Below are 17,931 nucleotides of genomic sequence, written 5' to 3' on the forward strand. Positions count from 1 at the left end.
GCATGCATATTAATTTTATGGAAGAGGATGATGGGAAACAAAGCAAGAAAAAAAGAAACTTCATTAAACCTTAAACATGACCTTACCTTTCATCAGTAGAAAGTGCAGAGAAGTAAATACATCTACTATTCTTCTATAACACAAATGCAAAATAAGACATTATAATGAGGTTTGCATAACCAGAATAATCTTTTGAAATATTATGTTTAACTCGGTCTCATCAATGAAATAATTACTTAATTTATACTGTAAGTTTGGTCATATAATGCTGACATTTTTCAATTTCACACTTTTTGCCAAACATTGCATAATCCTAGTCCATATCCTGATTTAGTTTTGAAAGCACACTTGGTTTGTTGGGTGGTATCTAGGTTACACCAATATCCTGTCAATGTTTTGATCCATATTATAATGCTCATACCTTGTTATATAGTGCATTAATTTGTTCAGATTTGAATACATCTATATAAGTATATTAATAAAAATAATTTAGATGCAAAATAATGAGACTGGAATACTAAATAAAATTTCTTGCAGGGCATGGTCAAAGTACAATATGTATATCAGCTTTCTGGTTTTATTATATTGAGCTTAGATATTTAATCTCTCTCCATCTGTACTAATTATATATAATTAAATTTTAAAAGTTCACAAATTAAACCATCCAGAAGCATCAAAGCTACCTGTCACTCGGTGAATGGGTGCTATCAATTCCAATGAAACATATCCCTGTAGGCTGCATCACTTACTACTCTGTTAAGCCCAATGACAGAGTGTTAACCCGCTGCATTTCTGTTTCCTTTGTAGAATAGCTATAGGTCTTCAAAGGGGAGCAAATATAAATCTCAGTTTACTCATAAAACCTAGCAAAACCATACAATGTACTACTGTATAGTACAAAAGTATGCTTATTAATAAGGCCAGATTGTTCATTTGATAAACAGAACATTGTTATGCTCCTATAAATCTTAACAGTCACCTCTATTTTGTTATTTACAATGCAAATAATTATGTTTTGGTTTCATCCGTTCTTCTGAAATATTCTTGCCTCAACTCATACCTCACAACCCAATTCCATCATGCACATTCAGTAGCCTAACTGCTAAGCCCTAGCAGATTGTAATCCCATCAACTCCTGGTGCTTTTCTATTCTTTGACTTTAACTGCTGTCCTTAAATCCTCAATAGTACCACAAGCATTCTCTGATTAATACTAATCCTGCAGTATTTTAATGAGTTCCCTATCCTCCAAGTTCAATAAATCTTCAGAATACAACATTGACATAGGGCATCTGTAATTCTAAGATCTGTTTGTTAGTTAACCAATTCCCTAAACTTTTTTTTTTTTTCGTAAAGATTCTTGTTCTGCTCTTCTACTATATTCCACCGTACTTCGCTCTGTGAAAAATAAAAACTATTGACTTTCGTGATCTAATATTTATTTTCATATTTGTATTTCATCACTTGATGTAAACATAACAGGAAGCGTTTATTTAGAAATAGTAGCTTGACTAATTTCTTTTTGTCCTCTAATTCTCTTCTTATTTGAATAAAAAATATCAATAATATTTTCATTATAAATAATTACCTTAATTATTGAATCTGGATCTTACTTATGATTATCCAAGTTTACTATAACCTAATGATAGACGTAAGATCGTAACCAAACATGCTCAACGCCTCTGAGTGTATCATTTGAAGTCAAGGTGCGACTGTTTATATCCATATCAAACTTCACGTTCGAATAAAGGCCGACATATTCCACCTAGTGCAAAATAAGTCACAACCGTCACCTGAAAGAAAAGTAACCCCTATATCCCAAATTCAACAGGTAAGATTAGGTAGTAGTAGACTAGGCTAGGTAGTCTGACCTTGGCTAGCTTGCTAGCCTACTAGCTAAGGCTTAGCCGAAGCAATTTCTGTAGGCTAGTTGGTAATCTAATGGTTTGATATACCTAGTATTGATTCTGCTTGTAACATGAATCACATAACATTTTCCGATTGCTTCTCATGTATGACAAGTAGCTATTTTGACCATTTTGTTGATGATTACCTAGCTAGTCCTAGATACCTAGTAGTAGGTAGATAGCTAGCTAGCTAACTAATACCTAGCCTAGGCTACCTATGATCGTTCATTTTTGTGTTTACCAATCTCACTCTGTAACCCTTTGGGATTAGGTAGATAGGCTAGGCTATGGTGCAATATTTATAAGTTTTTACACTTGGTTCTCTTATGACGGGGACCAGCTAGCCTTACAAGTTTTTCCATCACGATCTAGATGTCACTTGTGGTACCTAGTAAGTATCATAGGCCAGTTGACAGTAGGGTAAATGCCTGGACTGCAACATAACAGCCACCGATCCCAGAATGTGGCCACCTTCCCAAAAAAGCTCTTGAATTCACTGCCATAAGCATCAGTCAAGAGTTGTGGCCCATACAGGCAGCTCACTGAGACCTCTCAAAGTACATAGGAAAAACAACTGACTGGACTCGCTGATCCGGTTTCCACCGCGTGTGAAGCCACCCTCCAAAAAGTACTTTAACACGTCCTGACACCGGAGGTGGGCATCAGTCATGCGTTGTTGGTGATGAGAGCAGGAGCTCGAGACCTCTATTCTCCTTTCGAAGTAGGGTAAAACACCGCGTGGACTGGCCCAACTCACCGACTATCAAGGCTGGCCACCCTCCAGAAAAGTACTTTTAACGCGTCCTGACGCCGGTGATGGTCATCAGTCACGAGTTGTTGTTGGTAAGAGAAGGAGCTAAAGACCTCTACTCTCCTTTTGAAGTAAGTATTTTCTCCAAAGTTAGAAATTAAGCCCATATTTTAAGATTTAAACAGGGTAATGAAAAGGGTGGCCAACACAGTGCAATCTTCACCAAAACGCTCTCGAAATTTTTACTTACAACTCGAAATAGTATTTAGAAAATTGATGCCGTCACGATGTTTGCGGAGTCGCTTGTGTCAATAAACTTCCCATTTCCTGTGCTAAATCCACACATCACTTGTACCCATAGACATTGGGGCACTTTCATCACAACAATTGCACACCTGAACTCTTACCAGCACTTATTTGTACTTATTCAAGGGGACTACAGCATTCTCTGCAGCGTTTTGTACTCTTCAATTGTTTAACAGTGTTGTCAATTGGTATGTGTTTACCCTCCAAACTAGGTATAAGACTTACACAAAAACGGGGAAATAAGTGAAATTAGCTTATCTATTTGTAGTATATAGGTATACATATTACAGCAATTTTATCAATACTGCATCACTATGACAACTAGAATTGATGGAAAAATGACTCATTGTAGCCAATGAGTCATTTTTCCTCGCGTTGTCTGCTCGTAAGTATACATCCGGAATATTTGTAATTTTTGGGGTTAATTTGGTTGCAAAAAAGGATAATAGACATGAATCAAATAAACATTTTGAAGTAAAGTTAAACTAAATAATGAGTAAAGTAAACAATTAAGGGAATAAAGCTTTGCACCTCACATTCAGTGTTGTCGTCTGCTGCTCGTATCTGTGTTTGTGGAGTGAGTACTTAGGAACCAGGAACAGCAATGTGGTTCAAGTGCAATGTGGAGTGAATCGAGACCAAAATGTGTATAATTACAATCAAATAAGCACTGTGGAGTTTCAGTTGTGATGGCAGTAAGGATAAAACCACCGATTACAAGGTAAGAATGAATTCAGTTCAAAAAATGACCCCGGGAATAAAAAGTTTCATACTTTCAGTAATATAGGCAAAAAATTATGTTTTATTGTGCTGATTACAACTGCAATCTTGAGTAAGATCAATAAACGTTACTTAAATATACTAACACTGTACAAATGAGTGCTGGGAAGGCTAGGAGAGATGGTGGATTGTCCGTGGTTAGACGAGCCAGCCTGACGATAGCCGCCATATTGGATTTCAAAACTGCCTTGAAAACATATTTTACGAAGAGCATCACATGCTTATTTTAGTTCGTGTGGGGCTTTCATATATCACATTATGTTGACAAAACTTCAATCTTTTGAATGGTATGCTTAAAGTTGTAATTGTATTCTTGTTTCACCAATTAAATATCGAGTGAATAAGACCCGGCCAGCGTGATGACGATGGATCCTCCGTGATTGTTTACCCTAAGTATTTTTCTCTAAAGTTAGAAATTAAGGTCATATTTTAAGATTAAACAGAGGTTAATGAAAGTGTGGCGCTATGCAGTGCACGCTACCTTCATGACGCTTTTGAAATTTTTACTTACAACTACGAATGTTTAGAAGATTGATGCCATTTCGATGTTTGCGGAGTCACTTGTGTCAATAAACTTCCTATTCCATGTGCTAAATCCGCACACCACTTGTACCCATAGACGCTGGGGCACTTTCTTCACAAAAATCGTAAACAAGGACTTCCACCCATGACTTATCCAATGGAACTACGATTTTTGGTATAAGAAGAAGAAAGTGTGCACTACATAATTATTTAAATAAATAGTTAAACGGCAGTATAAGGTCATGAATTGCATAAATTTTTTACATATTCATGATTATTAATTTAAAAATATTCGTTGTTGAAAAATATTAATTTAAAAATATTTGTTGTTGAAAAAGTAACTAGATTCCTGACTCAAATATCGACACGTTTGCTGTGAACAGCACCTACGGTGTTCTTTGCGCTCTTCTATTGTTTATTAGTGTTGCCAATTGGTATGTGTTTACCCTCCAAACTGGGTAGTATAAGACTTAAACAAAACCGGGGAAATAAGTGAAATTAGCGTATCTATTTGTAGTAAATATACATATTAGAGCAATTTTTTCATTATTACATTACTATGAACACTAGAATTCATGGAAACAGTTTGTAAAAGCATCGGCGTATGTGTAAAGCTCCACTAGATTAGCAACAATGAGTCTTTTTGCCGTCTGCTTGTATCTACTTTTGAAATATCTGTAATATTTCGGGGTTAATTTGGTTGCAAAAAAAAAGGGATAATAGACATGAATTAAATAAACATTTTTGAAGTAATAAAGTAAAGTTAAACTAAATAATGAGTAAAGTACAGGCAGTCCCCGGGTTACGACGGGTTCGGCTTACGACGTTCCGAGGTTAAGGTGATTTTCAATTATATTCATCAGAAATTATTTCCAGGGTTACGACGCCTACAACGCTCATCTGGCAGAAGAAATATGACACCAAAAATGCAAAATACTCAATTTTGAAGGTTTTTTTTATGTAAAATGCAATAAGAATGCAGTTTACATAGTTTTGAATGCATCCAAAGCATTAAAAGTAAGGTTTTCTTAGTATTTTTGGTGATGTTCCGGCTTACGACAATTTTCGGGTTACAACGCGTCTCAAGAACGGAACCTCCGTCGTAACCCGGGGACTACCTGTAAACAGTTAAGGGAATAAAGCTTTGCGCCTCATAACCTTTGTACTCGTGTGCTGCCCGCAACTGTGTGTGTGGAGTTAGCGCTTAGGAACCAGGAACCGCAACGTAGTTCAAGTGCAATTTAGAGTGAATTAAGACCAAAGCATGTATAATTACAGTCAAATAAGTACTGTGGAGCTTCAGTTGTGATGGCAGTAAGGATAAAACCACCGATTACAAGGTGAAAATGAATTTCAGTTCAAAGTATGACCCCGGGAATAAGAAGTTTCATACTTTCACAAATATATAGGTAACAAAATGTTTTATTGTGCTGATTACAACTGCAATCTTGAGTAAGATCAATAAACATTACATATACTATACTCTAACATTGTTCAAATGAGTGCTGGGAAAGATGGGGGCTCTGCTGCGCTTACGAACGACACCTTATGTGGTTGCTGCCATATTGGATTTTAAAACTGCTTATTTTAGTTTGTATGGCGCTTTCATATATCACGTTATGTTGACGAAACTTCAATCTTTTGAATGGTATGCTTAAAGATGTAATTGTATCACCAATTAAATATTGAGTGAATAAGGCTGATCCACACAATGACGATGGATCCACTACGGTGTTTCCCCCAAGTGTTTTCTCTTTAATTACGAAATAATGGCATAACGTAAATGACCAAGTAGCAACATGGTGGCCACTGATCCGGGAATGCAGTCACCTTCCTGAAAAAGTACTTGAATTTGCTGCCATGAGCATCAGTCAAGAGTTGTCGCATATCCAGGCAGCACACCAAGACCTTTACACTCTTCTCGAAGTAAGTGTTTTCTCCTAAATTATGAAATGATGGCATAATTCAAGCACTTTTTCAGGAAGTGGCCGCATTCTGAGAGAGGTGGTTGCTATGTTGCAGCCTGGTCATTTACCCTAATTTTCACCAGTACCAAATTCACATTACCAATGGTCAAAAAGTAAGTTGCATACCTATTTATGAGGAAAAGTATGAACTATTATTCAAACAGGTCCGTAACATCTTGGACACTGTTTGGGAAGTCTTTGGTGAATGTAACATGCTGCACTGTAGTGCTTTTGCTATTTTTGTTTTACTTTTATTCACATAACACGTGTCGATATTGATGTATTGTGGGTTCAGATGTTAGTCTTGTCTGAAAATGTTAGTACATGAAGTTCTAAAATCTGATTGGTTCTTTTGCTCTTAAGTTTCACAAGTTTAATGGGATATAGGAATTTTGACGTTTAAAAAAAAATGCTTTAGCTCGTATCATGTGCCTAATGTGGACATGTCACTGTTGTCCCTTGGATTTTCAAGCTAGTACTTGGCAAAATTGAGAAGTGTAAAGCAAGTGCAATAGAACATGTACTGTATTCTAATGTTCCCATGATTAAGATAAGGAGTATTGAACCTTTTCAAAGTGATACCACATTAGAGGGAAGCAAAGACTCAGTTATGTTAGGTCCTTAGTCCAGGCCCTGTCCAGGGAAGGTCAGGTTAGGTTAGGTTAGGTGTAGTTGGGTCAGATCACAACCCTTTATTTATTTTCAGTTACAGTACTGTAGGTTAGGGTAGGTGTGGCAGTCCAGGGAGAAGGGGATTTCTGCCTCCTCTTGGTCAGGTAAGGACCTAGTGCCCAAGGTTAGGTCTGTTTGGGGATAGATCACAAGCTTAATATTTATTTTGATATACAGTGCATTAGGTTAGGTTGTGGGTTGGTTCCAAGGAGTGGCAAAGCTCCCCAGCCAGGTAAGGATCAGGTGCCTTAGATTAGGTTAAACAGGGGCCTAGAGGGCAAAGTCCCCTGGCCAGGTAAAGACTGTGTGCACTAGTTGAGGTCAGATTAGAATACACCCATATACATATATATGTCATTCATTTTGTATTTTTCATGTATCATTGTAGTATGTAATGGGGGTCCAGTATCTTGAAAGCTACTAATTTGCTACCAAGATTAATTTTTGAAACATGAAAAATTGGCCTAAGGTTTTTCATCTCCTCAAGTTTGTATGCAGTGAATGTTCACTTTTGTTTGTCAAGGTCAAGGCATTGAGTGACCTCAAATTTGAGTGGTGTCCATGTTATATGAATTTATGATAAAAATCTTTTTTAGAAGAGTAAATCTTTATGGAATTAATAAGATTAATATTTTACATTTTTTTCAGGAAACTAAGAATGAGCATTTCATTAATACGAGTGGAGGCCCCAGATGAAAAGTGGGAAGATGAACGAAATGAACCTGAAATAACTCCTGCCTTGCCTGCTGTACTTGGGAGAGGTTCTTTGTTAAGGGTAAGATAAATTGTTTATTGTGCTCTGATCAAATTCTTATTTTCAGTTAATTGTTGAAAGAAAGTAATGTTCATAAGCACTTGTAAATTAAAATTGTGTATCTTCATATGACATTTATCCCATCTTCCTGAGAAATTGTCTCTTCAAATCTTTTTCATTTTGAAGGCTTTCACCTTTATGATGGTCTGGCTCAGGTCTTGTTAAAACTAATTTGTCTTACCACAAACTCTTAGTTTAATTAGCGTTTCCTTTGTCGTAATGAGACCCCTGACACCCCAGTCCTAATTTGATGATCCAGTTAGGTGATGCTCGGGTGTATTTTTTAGTCAAGTCATTTGATTTGATCACCTGTGTGTGTTCAGTGATAACAGCAGTTGGGGAAACAGAAAACTTTGAAGTTAGTGTTGGATTACACCCCAGCTTTAAGCCCACATTTGTTTGTGCTGGTCATGGATGTGTTGAGTGAAGCAATCAGGAATGAAGAGCTGTGGGAATTGTTGTACACTGATGATCTGGTGATTACTGCTGAAAATGAGGAGGACCTACTGAGAAGGGTTGGAGAGTGGCAGGAATCTTTAGAGAGGGGTGGCTTAAAGGTGAATGTAAGTAAAACAGAGGTTTTGCTGAGCAGTAGGGAAGATAGAGACTGAATAGTAATAGAAGAAAGAAGAGGCTTGATTATAAAACAGGGAGAAAAGTTTAAATACTTAGGATCTACTTCAAACCAAGAGGGAGGATGTGAAGCTGAAGTTGACAGTAGGGTAAAAGCTGTATGAGGGAAGTGTGGTATGTGATAAGAAAATGCCAATCAAGCCAAAAGTCAAGATATTTAGCACAGTGATAAGACCAGTGTTAATGTATGGAGCAGAAACAAGGGCTCTAAGAAAAAAAGAAGTAAAGCTTGAGAGAACAGAGATGAGAATGCTGAGGTGGATTATAGGAATATTGCTTCTTGAGAGGTTGGAAAATGATGAAATAAGAAGGGCAGTCAGGCTTAGTAAAGATTACAGAGGTGATAAGACAGTCACAATTGAGATGGTATGCGCATGTGTTGATGGATGATGAGGAGAAAGTGAAGAGGGCTTAGGAGGAACCTGTTAGAGGAAGAAGATCAAGAGGGAGACAGAGAATTAGATGGTGAGAAGTGAAGGAAGATTGGAAAAGAGGATGATGCCTTTGATAGAAGGCAGTGGAGAAGGCGCATCAGGCAACCAACCCTTTAATGTAGGAATAACGGTGGGAAAGAAGTGTGTTCAGTGAGTCTAAAATAGTGTACCAAATCCTGTCTTCAACAAATTTATCAGCCCCAATTTCAGTTTAGTTTTTACCATATAAATATAGCCTAGGTAATTTTAATTTTATATTATAACAAGAGTTAGAAAATAATGGTATACAGGCCTAATTTACTATCATGAATACAATTTCAATTTCAAGATAGGTTGTTTGCTTAAATTGTGCAATATTTAATAATTCTAATTTTGCAATATTTAATAATTCAAATTTTGCAATATTTAATAATTCTAATTTTTAAAATGAACCACTGTTTAGGAAACACTTTAAAGGTGGTCCACAAGTAGTCAGAAGCAAATATGTATGGCCATATGTGGTCTTAGTCAATCTTCAAAAGCAAATGTTGAATTAATAACCTTTAATGAATCAGTGCTATGTATTTTCTTTTGAATGCATATTTTTATCTACTGATGGTATTGAAGCTTTGATTTTTTACTTGCTTGTTTCAGTGTGGAGAGAAAAAAATCTCACGTCGACATGCATACCTTGACTGGGATGATGATGGTGTTACACTGACATCGGTGAGAATTTGCTTTGATGCTGATTCTTAGTAACGTAGTATATTAATTGCACGTAGCTAATAGTGCAGAAATCTGCTTTTTACCTGGCTTCATGTTTCTTGGTACATATCCTCAGATCTTAGTTGTAACAAGTGTAAATAAAGTACTACTAGTATACATGTATAGATAAAGATTTTTAAGGCATAGTAACCTTTTCTTCCGCTGATGTACTAACAAACTAACAATTGTAACAAACAACTGGGGCATAGCTGAAGGGTATTTCTGGGCTCAGCTCGTGTCGGCCTATGAAAGTATCCTTAATATCATTCTTTCTAGGTAAAATTAGCCTAAAATTACCAGAGAAAAACAAAATTAAGAAAATGTCAGTAAAACTGACTCGCTCACTCTTAAAAAGAAGTGTCGGTATGAAATAGGGGCGAGTGTGGAACACTACCACGAGACAAACACCAATTAGAACTTCCCTATCAAAATCCCCCCAAGAGAGAGCTGATACCAACGGGCGATGCAGCCTCTACTACTACTACTAGAGGACGCCACGGACAGCAGCGCCCCTAGCGGTCATCCTTAATTTTTAGCACCAGCGACAAGTCGCCATTTTCTTGTGCTTGTGTTTTTCTTGCGAATTATCCGCATCTGTATCATGGAACGCTCTGCAATCGCCACGGCTAAGTTAAGTAACTCATAAGTAACATTTTACTGTATTTTTATCTTCCGGGTACCAGTATTTTCCTTTTTATAGGTCATATACGGTTCCTCGGTTGTCTCGTGGCGGCCATGCCGCCTCGTAAGAATTCCCGGTCCTCCATACTGGGACTTCTTATGCTTATGGGCTTACTTTTTCACATTCATTGTTTACATCGAGTTTTAGCTAGTTCAGCCCTCCTACCATTCTCTTAGCTTGGTATTTAGGGCTATTATTATTATTCTCGGCCCAGCATCCCGGCTCTTGCTCTACATCGGCTATCGCTGGCTCCGAGTAGGCTTCTGTTTCTCGGAACAGTCTGCCTCCTCCTGGGCTTCTTTCTCTTTTACTAAAAGTGTCTCTTCCCCCTTTTCGATGTATGTTATTATTTAGGGTGTTAGGCTAGCCTAGGTGCTTGTTCCACATGTTGGTTCAGCTTGGTTCACGTGGCCCTACCACGGTTGTGTTGCTCGCGGCCTAGGCCACTTGCGGTCACGTGTCCTATAGCACCTTACCCTGCCCCTTCCCTCCCTCTCTGATGTAGGGAGGAGCTGGGGGACCCCTTGGTTGTCATACAACCTCATCGCCTTCTCTCACACTCTCGGAGGTGACCGGGGGGTTCCGCCAGCAGGGGGTATAGGGCGACCACTATGAGGTACCGGGTCTCCATACGGGTAGTTGGTGAGGCGGGGAGGAGTAGGCCATCCCTCCCCCCTTTCCTCGCTCCCGCCGTGTTTCGCCGGGACCTCCCTCCCCCCCTCCCCATTGCTCAGCCACCTCCCTTACGTACGAAAGGTGCCTTCCGTCGCAGCCGGGGCCCCTTTGGTGATAGGATATTGGCTCCGCTAGCGGGCAGGGTGGGCGCTATGTATGGTCGATTGCTTGCCTACTATATCCTTATATCTCTCCCCCGCTACCGGAAGGGAGCTTACCCTTACCTACGCGCTCTTCTAGTAGACGAGTGGAGAGAAGTTGTTTTAATGTTGTTTTAATTTTGTTATTTTAAGGATATATACCCTATTATAAGATATTTTACAATGAATTGTGTGTTATTATATTCATTTTATCAACCATCCCCGCCATTGTCCGTCGTGGTTTCCATTACCACCACTCCTAGTTGGTTGATTCTTGTGCCTCCGCCATTGGCGGAGCCATAGCCTATCTTCCAACCTGGTTACCACACGTATTTTAGCGGGGCTCTGGTTTTATCTAACTTTATCGCTCCGGCACCAGCGGAGCATATGTTAGGCTGTAAGTGTTTACTCTGTACTCATGTACTTTTTCACTTACAGGCTACCAACTGCCAGGTCCCGGCCTGTAATGCGACGCTATATGACCCCTGTGGACATGACGAGTGCAGGTCTCACGCCCCGTGTGCCACGTCGTACAATGAGACGATCGTCTGGCACCCCGAGGCCTGCGCTATATGCTACGACCTGGTCGCTCAGCTGGGGGATGGGGTATGTCCATTATAAGGTTACTTATGATTTTACTAACAACTTCTAGTTCGTAAGTTTGTTAACCCTGTCCGCAATTGGTAGCTAATCCCGCCTTTCTTTCAGGCTAGCGGTGTGAGGGAAGTCGCCCTCGCCACCCTGAAAGCGTGGGTGGGCGGCTTTGGGAAAAACGCCGCCAAGGGCCAGCCCTATATATTAGATAAGAAGTTGGCCATCCAGATCTTCCCTGCGGGCAAGTCGACGGGCTACGTCGACCCCTTGTCCGCCGCCCCAGTGATAGCCTCCATCCAGCAAGAACTCCAGCAATCGTTTGGGGTCGTAGCCTCCCAGGAGTCAGTTCCGGACGTCGCTGCCCTGGACCTGAACCTCGAGCCGATGGCGGTAGTTAGTGAGGATTTGTTGGTTGAGGTAGGTTTGTCGGGCGCCCAAGGTCTTTCCTTGGGCGCTCCTGGATCTTCTCCTGTCCCTTCTTCTTCCGCCTCTTTCCAAGGCTTTCCGGGATCCGAGATCCCTAGCCGCCCTCCCGCTCTCTCTGTACCTCCTAAGGAGAAGGGAAAGAGAGAACCGAAGACCTTGTCTAAGACGACTTCTAGGAAGTCGTCTTCGTCTTCTTCGGCCAGGAAGTCGTCGACTTCATACGCCGATGCGGTGAAGGCTAAGCCGAGCTCTTCCCAGTCGAAGAGCTCCAGAAGCAAGGCTTCGAAGGAGAAGGCTCGCGCTACCACCGAGTCGCTGCCTTCTCCCGCCTCCGCTGCCCCCTCTCCGGCTATGCCGGCAGGGGTGGCAAGCACCAGCTCCTGCGTTCCCTCTTCTGTCTCACCAGGAATGATGGAACAGGTAGGGGTGATGGTAGGTTCCCAAATTTCGGCATGGGGAACACGTTTTGAGCAGATGTTCGCGCAATTATCGAACAGTCTGTCTCAAACTGGACAGACTATCCAGGACCTCTCTAACAGGATGAGAGAGAATGAGGATCGAGTAGCTGGGCTATCTCAGGCTCCTCCCCCAGTCTCCCCTGCATCTAGCACGGGGATTCTCCAACTTCCGCCTTACGACTCCTTGCCAGCTTTCTCTATGGAGAATCCATGGAGAGTAGCTGGCCTACGCTCCTTTTAAGGACGGGATGATTTCGATCCCGGAGTTTGGTACTCGAAGGATTGAGGACTTCGAGTTCTATCCTCCGGGTCTGTCGCAGCCTTTCATCGGGTATGCTAGGCTGACGCCAACAGCTCTTACGAGAGAGGACAAGATCTCGAAGGAGTCAGTTCTCTACAGTAGAGATCACGCCCAACGAGAATGGGTTCACTGCCTTGAGGACTGGGAGTGTACTAACACTAGACTCCAGGCCTACAAGAGTCCCTTCACTATTTTCGCGACGGAAGAGGAGGTCTCTCTTCCGTTCGCCACGAAATTGGTGGAGAAGGCTCTTCAGGCAGTCCTCAAGGATGAGCCCATTCCACAGTTGAGGGAGTCGGAGTCTACTTCTCCACTCTTCCCCGCCTTTGGAGAGTTATGGGAAAACCTGCCAGCTACATTCACGCTGGGTAAACTCAAGCCGGACTGCGCCATGGACCAGTTCGGTGAGAAATTACCTAGGCTGCCGGATTCCCTAATCCAGGCAGAGTTCGATGCGCGAACTAGGTTTGGCAGGTCCCTTAACTCTCTTATCGTTACGGAAATGGCTGCACTTTCATACGCTAACGAACCGCTGTTCAAGATTCTGGCGAAATCACAGTTTCAGACGGTTCTGTCAGACGCTTTTGACTTCTTCCAAGCCAGGAGGAACTGCCGGAAGCATGTCCTTCAAGAGTGCACTATCAGGCACGAGCCTAATAGACTCTTGGCTGCGAGCATGTGGGGAGCGGATCTCTTCCCAGAGTCCGCAGTGAACGAAGTCCACCACGAAGCTGCTAGACTCAACCAGAGCCTTAGAGCTAGGTGGGGTATTTCCTCTAAGAGGAAACAGGAATCCGTTCCCACTGCTGGCAAGAAACCAAAGAAGGCTGGTAAGAGGTTCCAGCCATATAAAAAACTTCAGCATCAGCAGCAGTTTGTGCAGGCAGTCCAGTTACCCAACAGGGACAACCTGCCACATCTAAACAGACCCAGCCTTTCCTCCTGGTGCCCCAGCAATCGCAACCTTCTACTTCCTACGCTATCTCGCCTGCCTTTAACCCTGCTTATGAGGCTCAAGGTTACTCTCAACCGAGGGGTAGGGCGAGAGGTTACTTTCGTCATCGTGGCGCAGGAAGGGGCACAAGGAGTAAGCAGTTCAGAGGAGGGCGTGGTGGCCAACCCGCCCATCAGCAATGAGGCTCCCCAGGTAGGAGGGAGGCTGTTCCTCTTCCGCCACAGGTGGGGGTTCAGCAATTGGGCACAGAGCATAGTGTCCAAAGGATTAGGCTGGAGTTGGATCAAGGATCCTCCTCCAATCAAATCATTTCATCAGGTACCGTCAAAGGAATTGATAGATTACGCGGAAGAACTCCTTCAGAAAGGAGCTATTGCGAGAGTCAAACATCTAAAATTTCAAGGGCGCTTATTCAGCGTGCCAAAGAAAGGCTCAACAAAAAGAAGGGTAATCTTAGACTTGTCAAAGCTAAACTCTTTCATTCGCTGCGACAAGTTCAAGATGCTTACCCTCTCTCAAGTAAGGACCCTACTTCCGCGTGGAGCCGTCACATGCTCCATCGATCTTACAGACGCATACTATCATATCCCTATAGCCAGGCACTTCCGCCCATTCCTAGGATTCAGGCTAGGAAATCAGACATTCTCATTCAAAGTGATGCCCTTCGGTCTGAATGTAGCCCCCAGGGTATTCACAAAGATAGCAGAAGTGGTTGTACAACAATTGAGAGCTCAGGGAATCATGGTAGCGGCATACCTTCGCGATTGGTTGATCTGGGCACCAACAGTCGAGGAATGTCTCGAAGCTACCAAAAAGGTAGTTCACTTTCTGGAACATCTGGGGTTCCAGATAAACAAAACGAAATCCAGACTTACCCCGGAATCTCATTTTCAGTGGCTAGGAATCCAATGGGATTTGTCTTCCCACAATCTATCAATTCCAGTGGCCAAACGGAAGGAAATAGCAAAATCTGTCGGGCAATTCCTCAAATGCAAACAGACATCAAGAAGAAACCAGGAGAGAATCCTAGGGTCTCTTCAGTTTGCTTCGGTAACAGATATCCTTCTGAAAGCAAGGCTGAAAGATATAAACCGAATTTGGCGGTCAAGAGCAAACTCCAAATATCGAGACAAGTTGTCAGTTATTCCTCAGATCCTCCGCAACCAACTACGGCCTTGGTCAAAAGTAAAGAACTTAACCAAGAAGGTACCCCTTCAATATCCCCTTCCAGTGTTAACCATTCACACGGATGCTTCCCTGTCCGGGTGGGGGGGATACTCTCAGTTCAAACAGGTTCAGGGGACTTGGTCAGTTCAATTTCGCCAGCTCCACATAAACGTGTTGGAAGCAATGGCAGTATTTCTTACTCTGAAGAGACTGCTTCCCCCGAAGAAGTCTCATCTAAGGCTAGTTTTGGACAGTGCAGTAGTAGTTCACTGCATCAACAGAGGAGGGTCCAAATCCAAGCATGTGAACCATGTCATGATAGCCATCTTTGCATTAGCAAACAAACACAAATGGCATCTGTCTGCCACTCACCTGGCAGGAGTAAGAAATGTGATAGCAGACGCCCTGTCCCGGTCAGTTCCTCTGGAATCAGAGTGGTCTCTGGACGTCGGGTCATTCCAGTGGGTAAGCCGGAGAGTCCCAGGTCTCCAAGTGGATCTCTTCGCCTCACAAGCGAACCACAAGCTCCCTTGCTATGTGGCCCCCAACCTGGACCCTCTGGCTTATGCCACGGACGCCCTGTTGTTGGATTGGAATCAGTGGAGGAGAATTTATGTTTTTCCTCCAGTGAATCTGCTCTTGAAGGTCCTAGACAAACTAAGGTCCTTCAAAGGGATAGTAGCTCTGATTGCACCGGATTGGCCCAAGAGCAACTGGTATCCTCTTCTTTTGGAATTGGGTCTCCGACCTCAACGGATCCCCAATCCCAAACTGTCACAATCAGTACAAATGAGGACTGTGTTCGCTTCCTCAAGAACTCTCCAGACCCTAACTTTATGGACTTCATGAAGTTTGCGGCTAATAAAGATGCTGACATTGATCCACAGAACATTCTCTTCCTAGAATCAGATAAGAGAGAGTCAACCATTAGACAATATGACTCAGCTGTTAAAAAATTAGCATCTTTCCTGAGAGAATCGAACACCACAACCATGACAGTTAATTTGGCTATATCCTTTTTCAGATCCTTGTTTGAAAAAGGTTTAGCAGCTAGCACGATTACCACTCACAAATCGGCTTTGAAGAAAATCTTTCAAGTAGGTTTTCAGATAGATTTGACTGAATCTTATTTCACATCTATCCCTAAAGCCTGCGCTAGACTTAGACCTTCTCAGAGGCCTACTACAGTTTCATGGTTCTTAAATGATGTCCTCAAACTAGCTTCAGATACTGACAACTCATCTTGTACGTTCATTATGCTCCTGAGGAAGACATTATTCTTACTAAGCTTAGCCTCAGGAGCTAGAATTTCAGAACTGTCGGCTCTATCCAGGGATGCGGGTCATGTGGAGTTCCTCCCATCAGGAGAAGTTCTACTTGCCCCGGATCGTAGCTTTTTAGCCAAAAATGAAGATCCTCTTGCAAGGTGGGCCCCTTGGAAGGTTATCCCACTTCCACAGGATCCTTCTCTCTGCCCAGTATCAACTCTTAGAGCCTTTCTTTCTCGTACTTCTTCTAGATCCTCAGGTGCTCTCTTTATGAGAGAAAAAGGTGGTACTTTATCAGTTAAAGGCATTAGACAGCAAATCCTTTACTTCATTAAACAAGCCAACCCTGAGTCATTCCCAAAAGCACATGATATCAGGGGAGTAGCCACCTCAATTAATTATTTCCAACATATGAACTTTGAGGATCTTAAGAAGTATACTGGATGGAAATCCCCGACAGTCTTTAAACGGCATTATTTAAAGTCCTTGGAATCTTTAAAGTTTTCAGCAGTAGCAGCGGGAAACATAGTTTCCCCTGATACTGTTTAGTAGTTGTAGTATTGATCCAGGTCTCCTTTCTACCTACTTCAACCAACATGCCTCAACCTATCGTCAGGCTACTCAACATCATAGCCTTAGCCGTTGTATCATATAGTGGATTGTCCCTTATTTTTTTGCTAGGGACAACCACCCTTGTACTGATATGTACTTCAGTGTTCCTACCCTTATTTTTATGCTAGGGTAGGACACAATATGTTTGTATATTCACCAATTGGGTTTGTGATGAGCTTCAGTCACAATGTGTTTGTATATATTTGAATTAATTGTATTAATGATGGATTTGAGTGTACCTATCCTTATTTTTATGCTAGGGTAGGACACATGTATGTATATATTTGTAATTATATATTCTAATTAAGTAAATCCCATATTTTCCTTATTTTACATGCATATCTGTAAATTTTAATTATCTACCATTTAAGTACTTTAAGTTTACTAACATTCTGTTATTTATTTTTGTAATAAGTTAGTTTAAGTGCTTAATTTGTATGCTGTATTTGATTTACTTATATTATATCCATCATTTTATACTGTTTTTCATTATCTCCTTTTCCATCTTGTCTGTTTCTCTGGTACTCTTTCATAGGCCGACACGAGCTGAGCCCAGAAAAGGGATTTTGACGAAGGAAAAATCTATTTCTGGGTGATTGGCTCGTGTCGCCCTATGAAACCCATCCCTTTTTTTTTTTTTTTTTTTTTTTTTTTTTTTTTTTTTTTTTTTTTTTTTTTTTTTTTTTTTTTTTTTTATGGTTTGTTTTCCCCCCCTTGCAGGACAAGATGTATTTATGTTTTAATTAAGGATGACCGCTAGGGGCGCTGCTGTCCGTGGCGTCCTCTAGTAGTAGTAGTAGAGGCTGCATCGCCCGTTGGTATCAGCTCTCTCTTGGGGGGATTTTGATAGGGAAGTTCTAATTGGTGTTTGTCTCGTGGTAGTGTTCCACACTCGCCCCTATTTCATACCGACACTTCTTTTTAAGAGTGAGCGAGTCAGTTTTACTGACATTTTCTTAATTTTGTTTTTCTCTGGTAATTTTAGGCTAATTTTACCTAGAAAGAATGATATTAAGGATACTTTCATAGGGCGACACGAGCCAATCACCCAGAAATAGATTTTTCCTTCGTCAAAATCCCTTTTTTGGTGTCTTATTTGGCCCGTAACTGCACCCACTCTTTAG

The 17,931-nt window shown here is 41.4% G+C and overlaps 1 protein-coding gene across 3 annotated transcripts in view; it reads left to right on the forward strand.

Annotated features, from left to right (window-relative positions):
* The first annotated feature begins 1,651 nt into the window (after window positions 1-1,651).
* LOC135208763 (aprataxin and PNK-like factor) overlaps window positions 1,652-17,931 on the forward strand; it is a 39,841-nt gene continuing 23,561 nt past the window's right edge. For all 3 annotated transcript variants that reach the window (XM_064241270.1, XM_064241271.1, XM_064241272.1), the window contains exons 1-3: window positions 1,652-1,830; window positions 7,553-7,679; window positions 9,419-9,490. In XM_064241270.1, the coding sequence (XP_064097340.1) occupies window positions 7,563-7,679; window positions 9,419-9,490 (189 nt within the window). In that variant the 5' untranslated portion in view covers window positions 1,652-1,830; window positions 7,553-7,562. The remainder of the gene's footprint in view (window positions 1,831-7,552; window positions 7,680-9,418; window positions 9,491-17,931) is intronic.

This window comes from Macrobrachium nipponense, chromosome 35 (genome assembly GCF_015104395.2).
Source record: "Macrobrachium nipponense isolate FS-2020 chromosome 35, ASM1510439v2, whole genome shotgun sequence".
In the NCBI taxonomy this organism is placed as follows: domain Eukaryota; kingdom Metazoa; phylum Arthropoda; class Malacostraca; order Decapoda; family Palaemonidae; genus Macrobrachium; species Macrobrachium nipponense.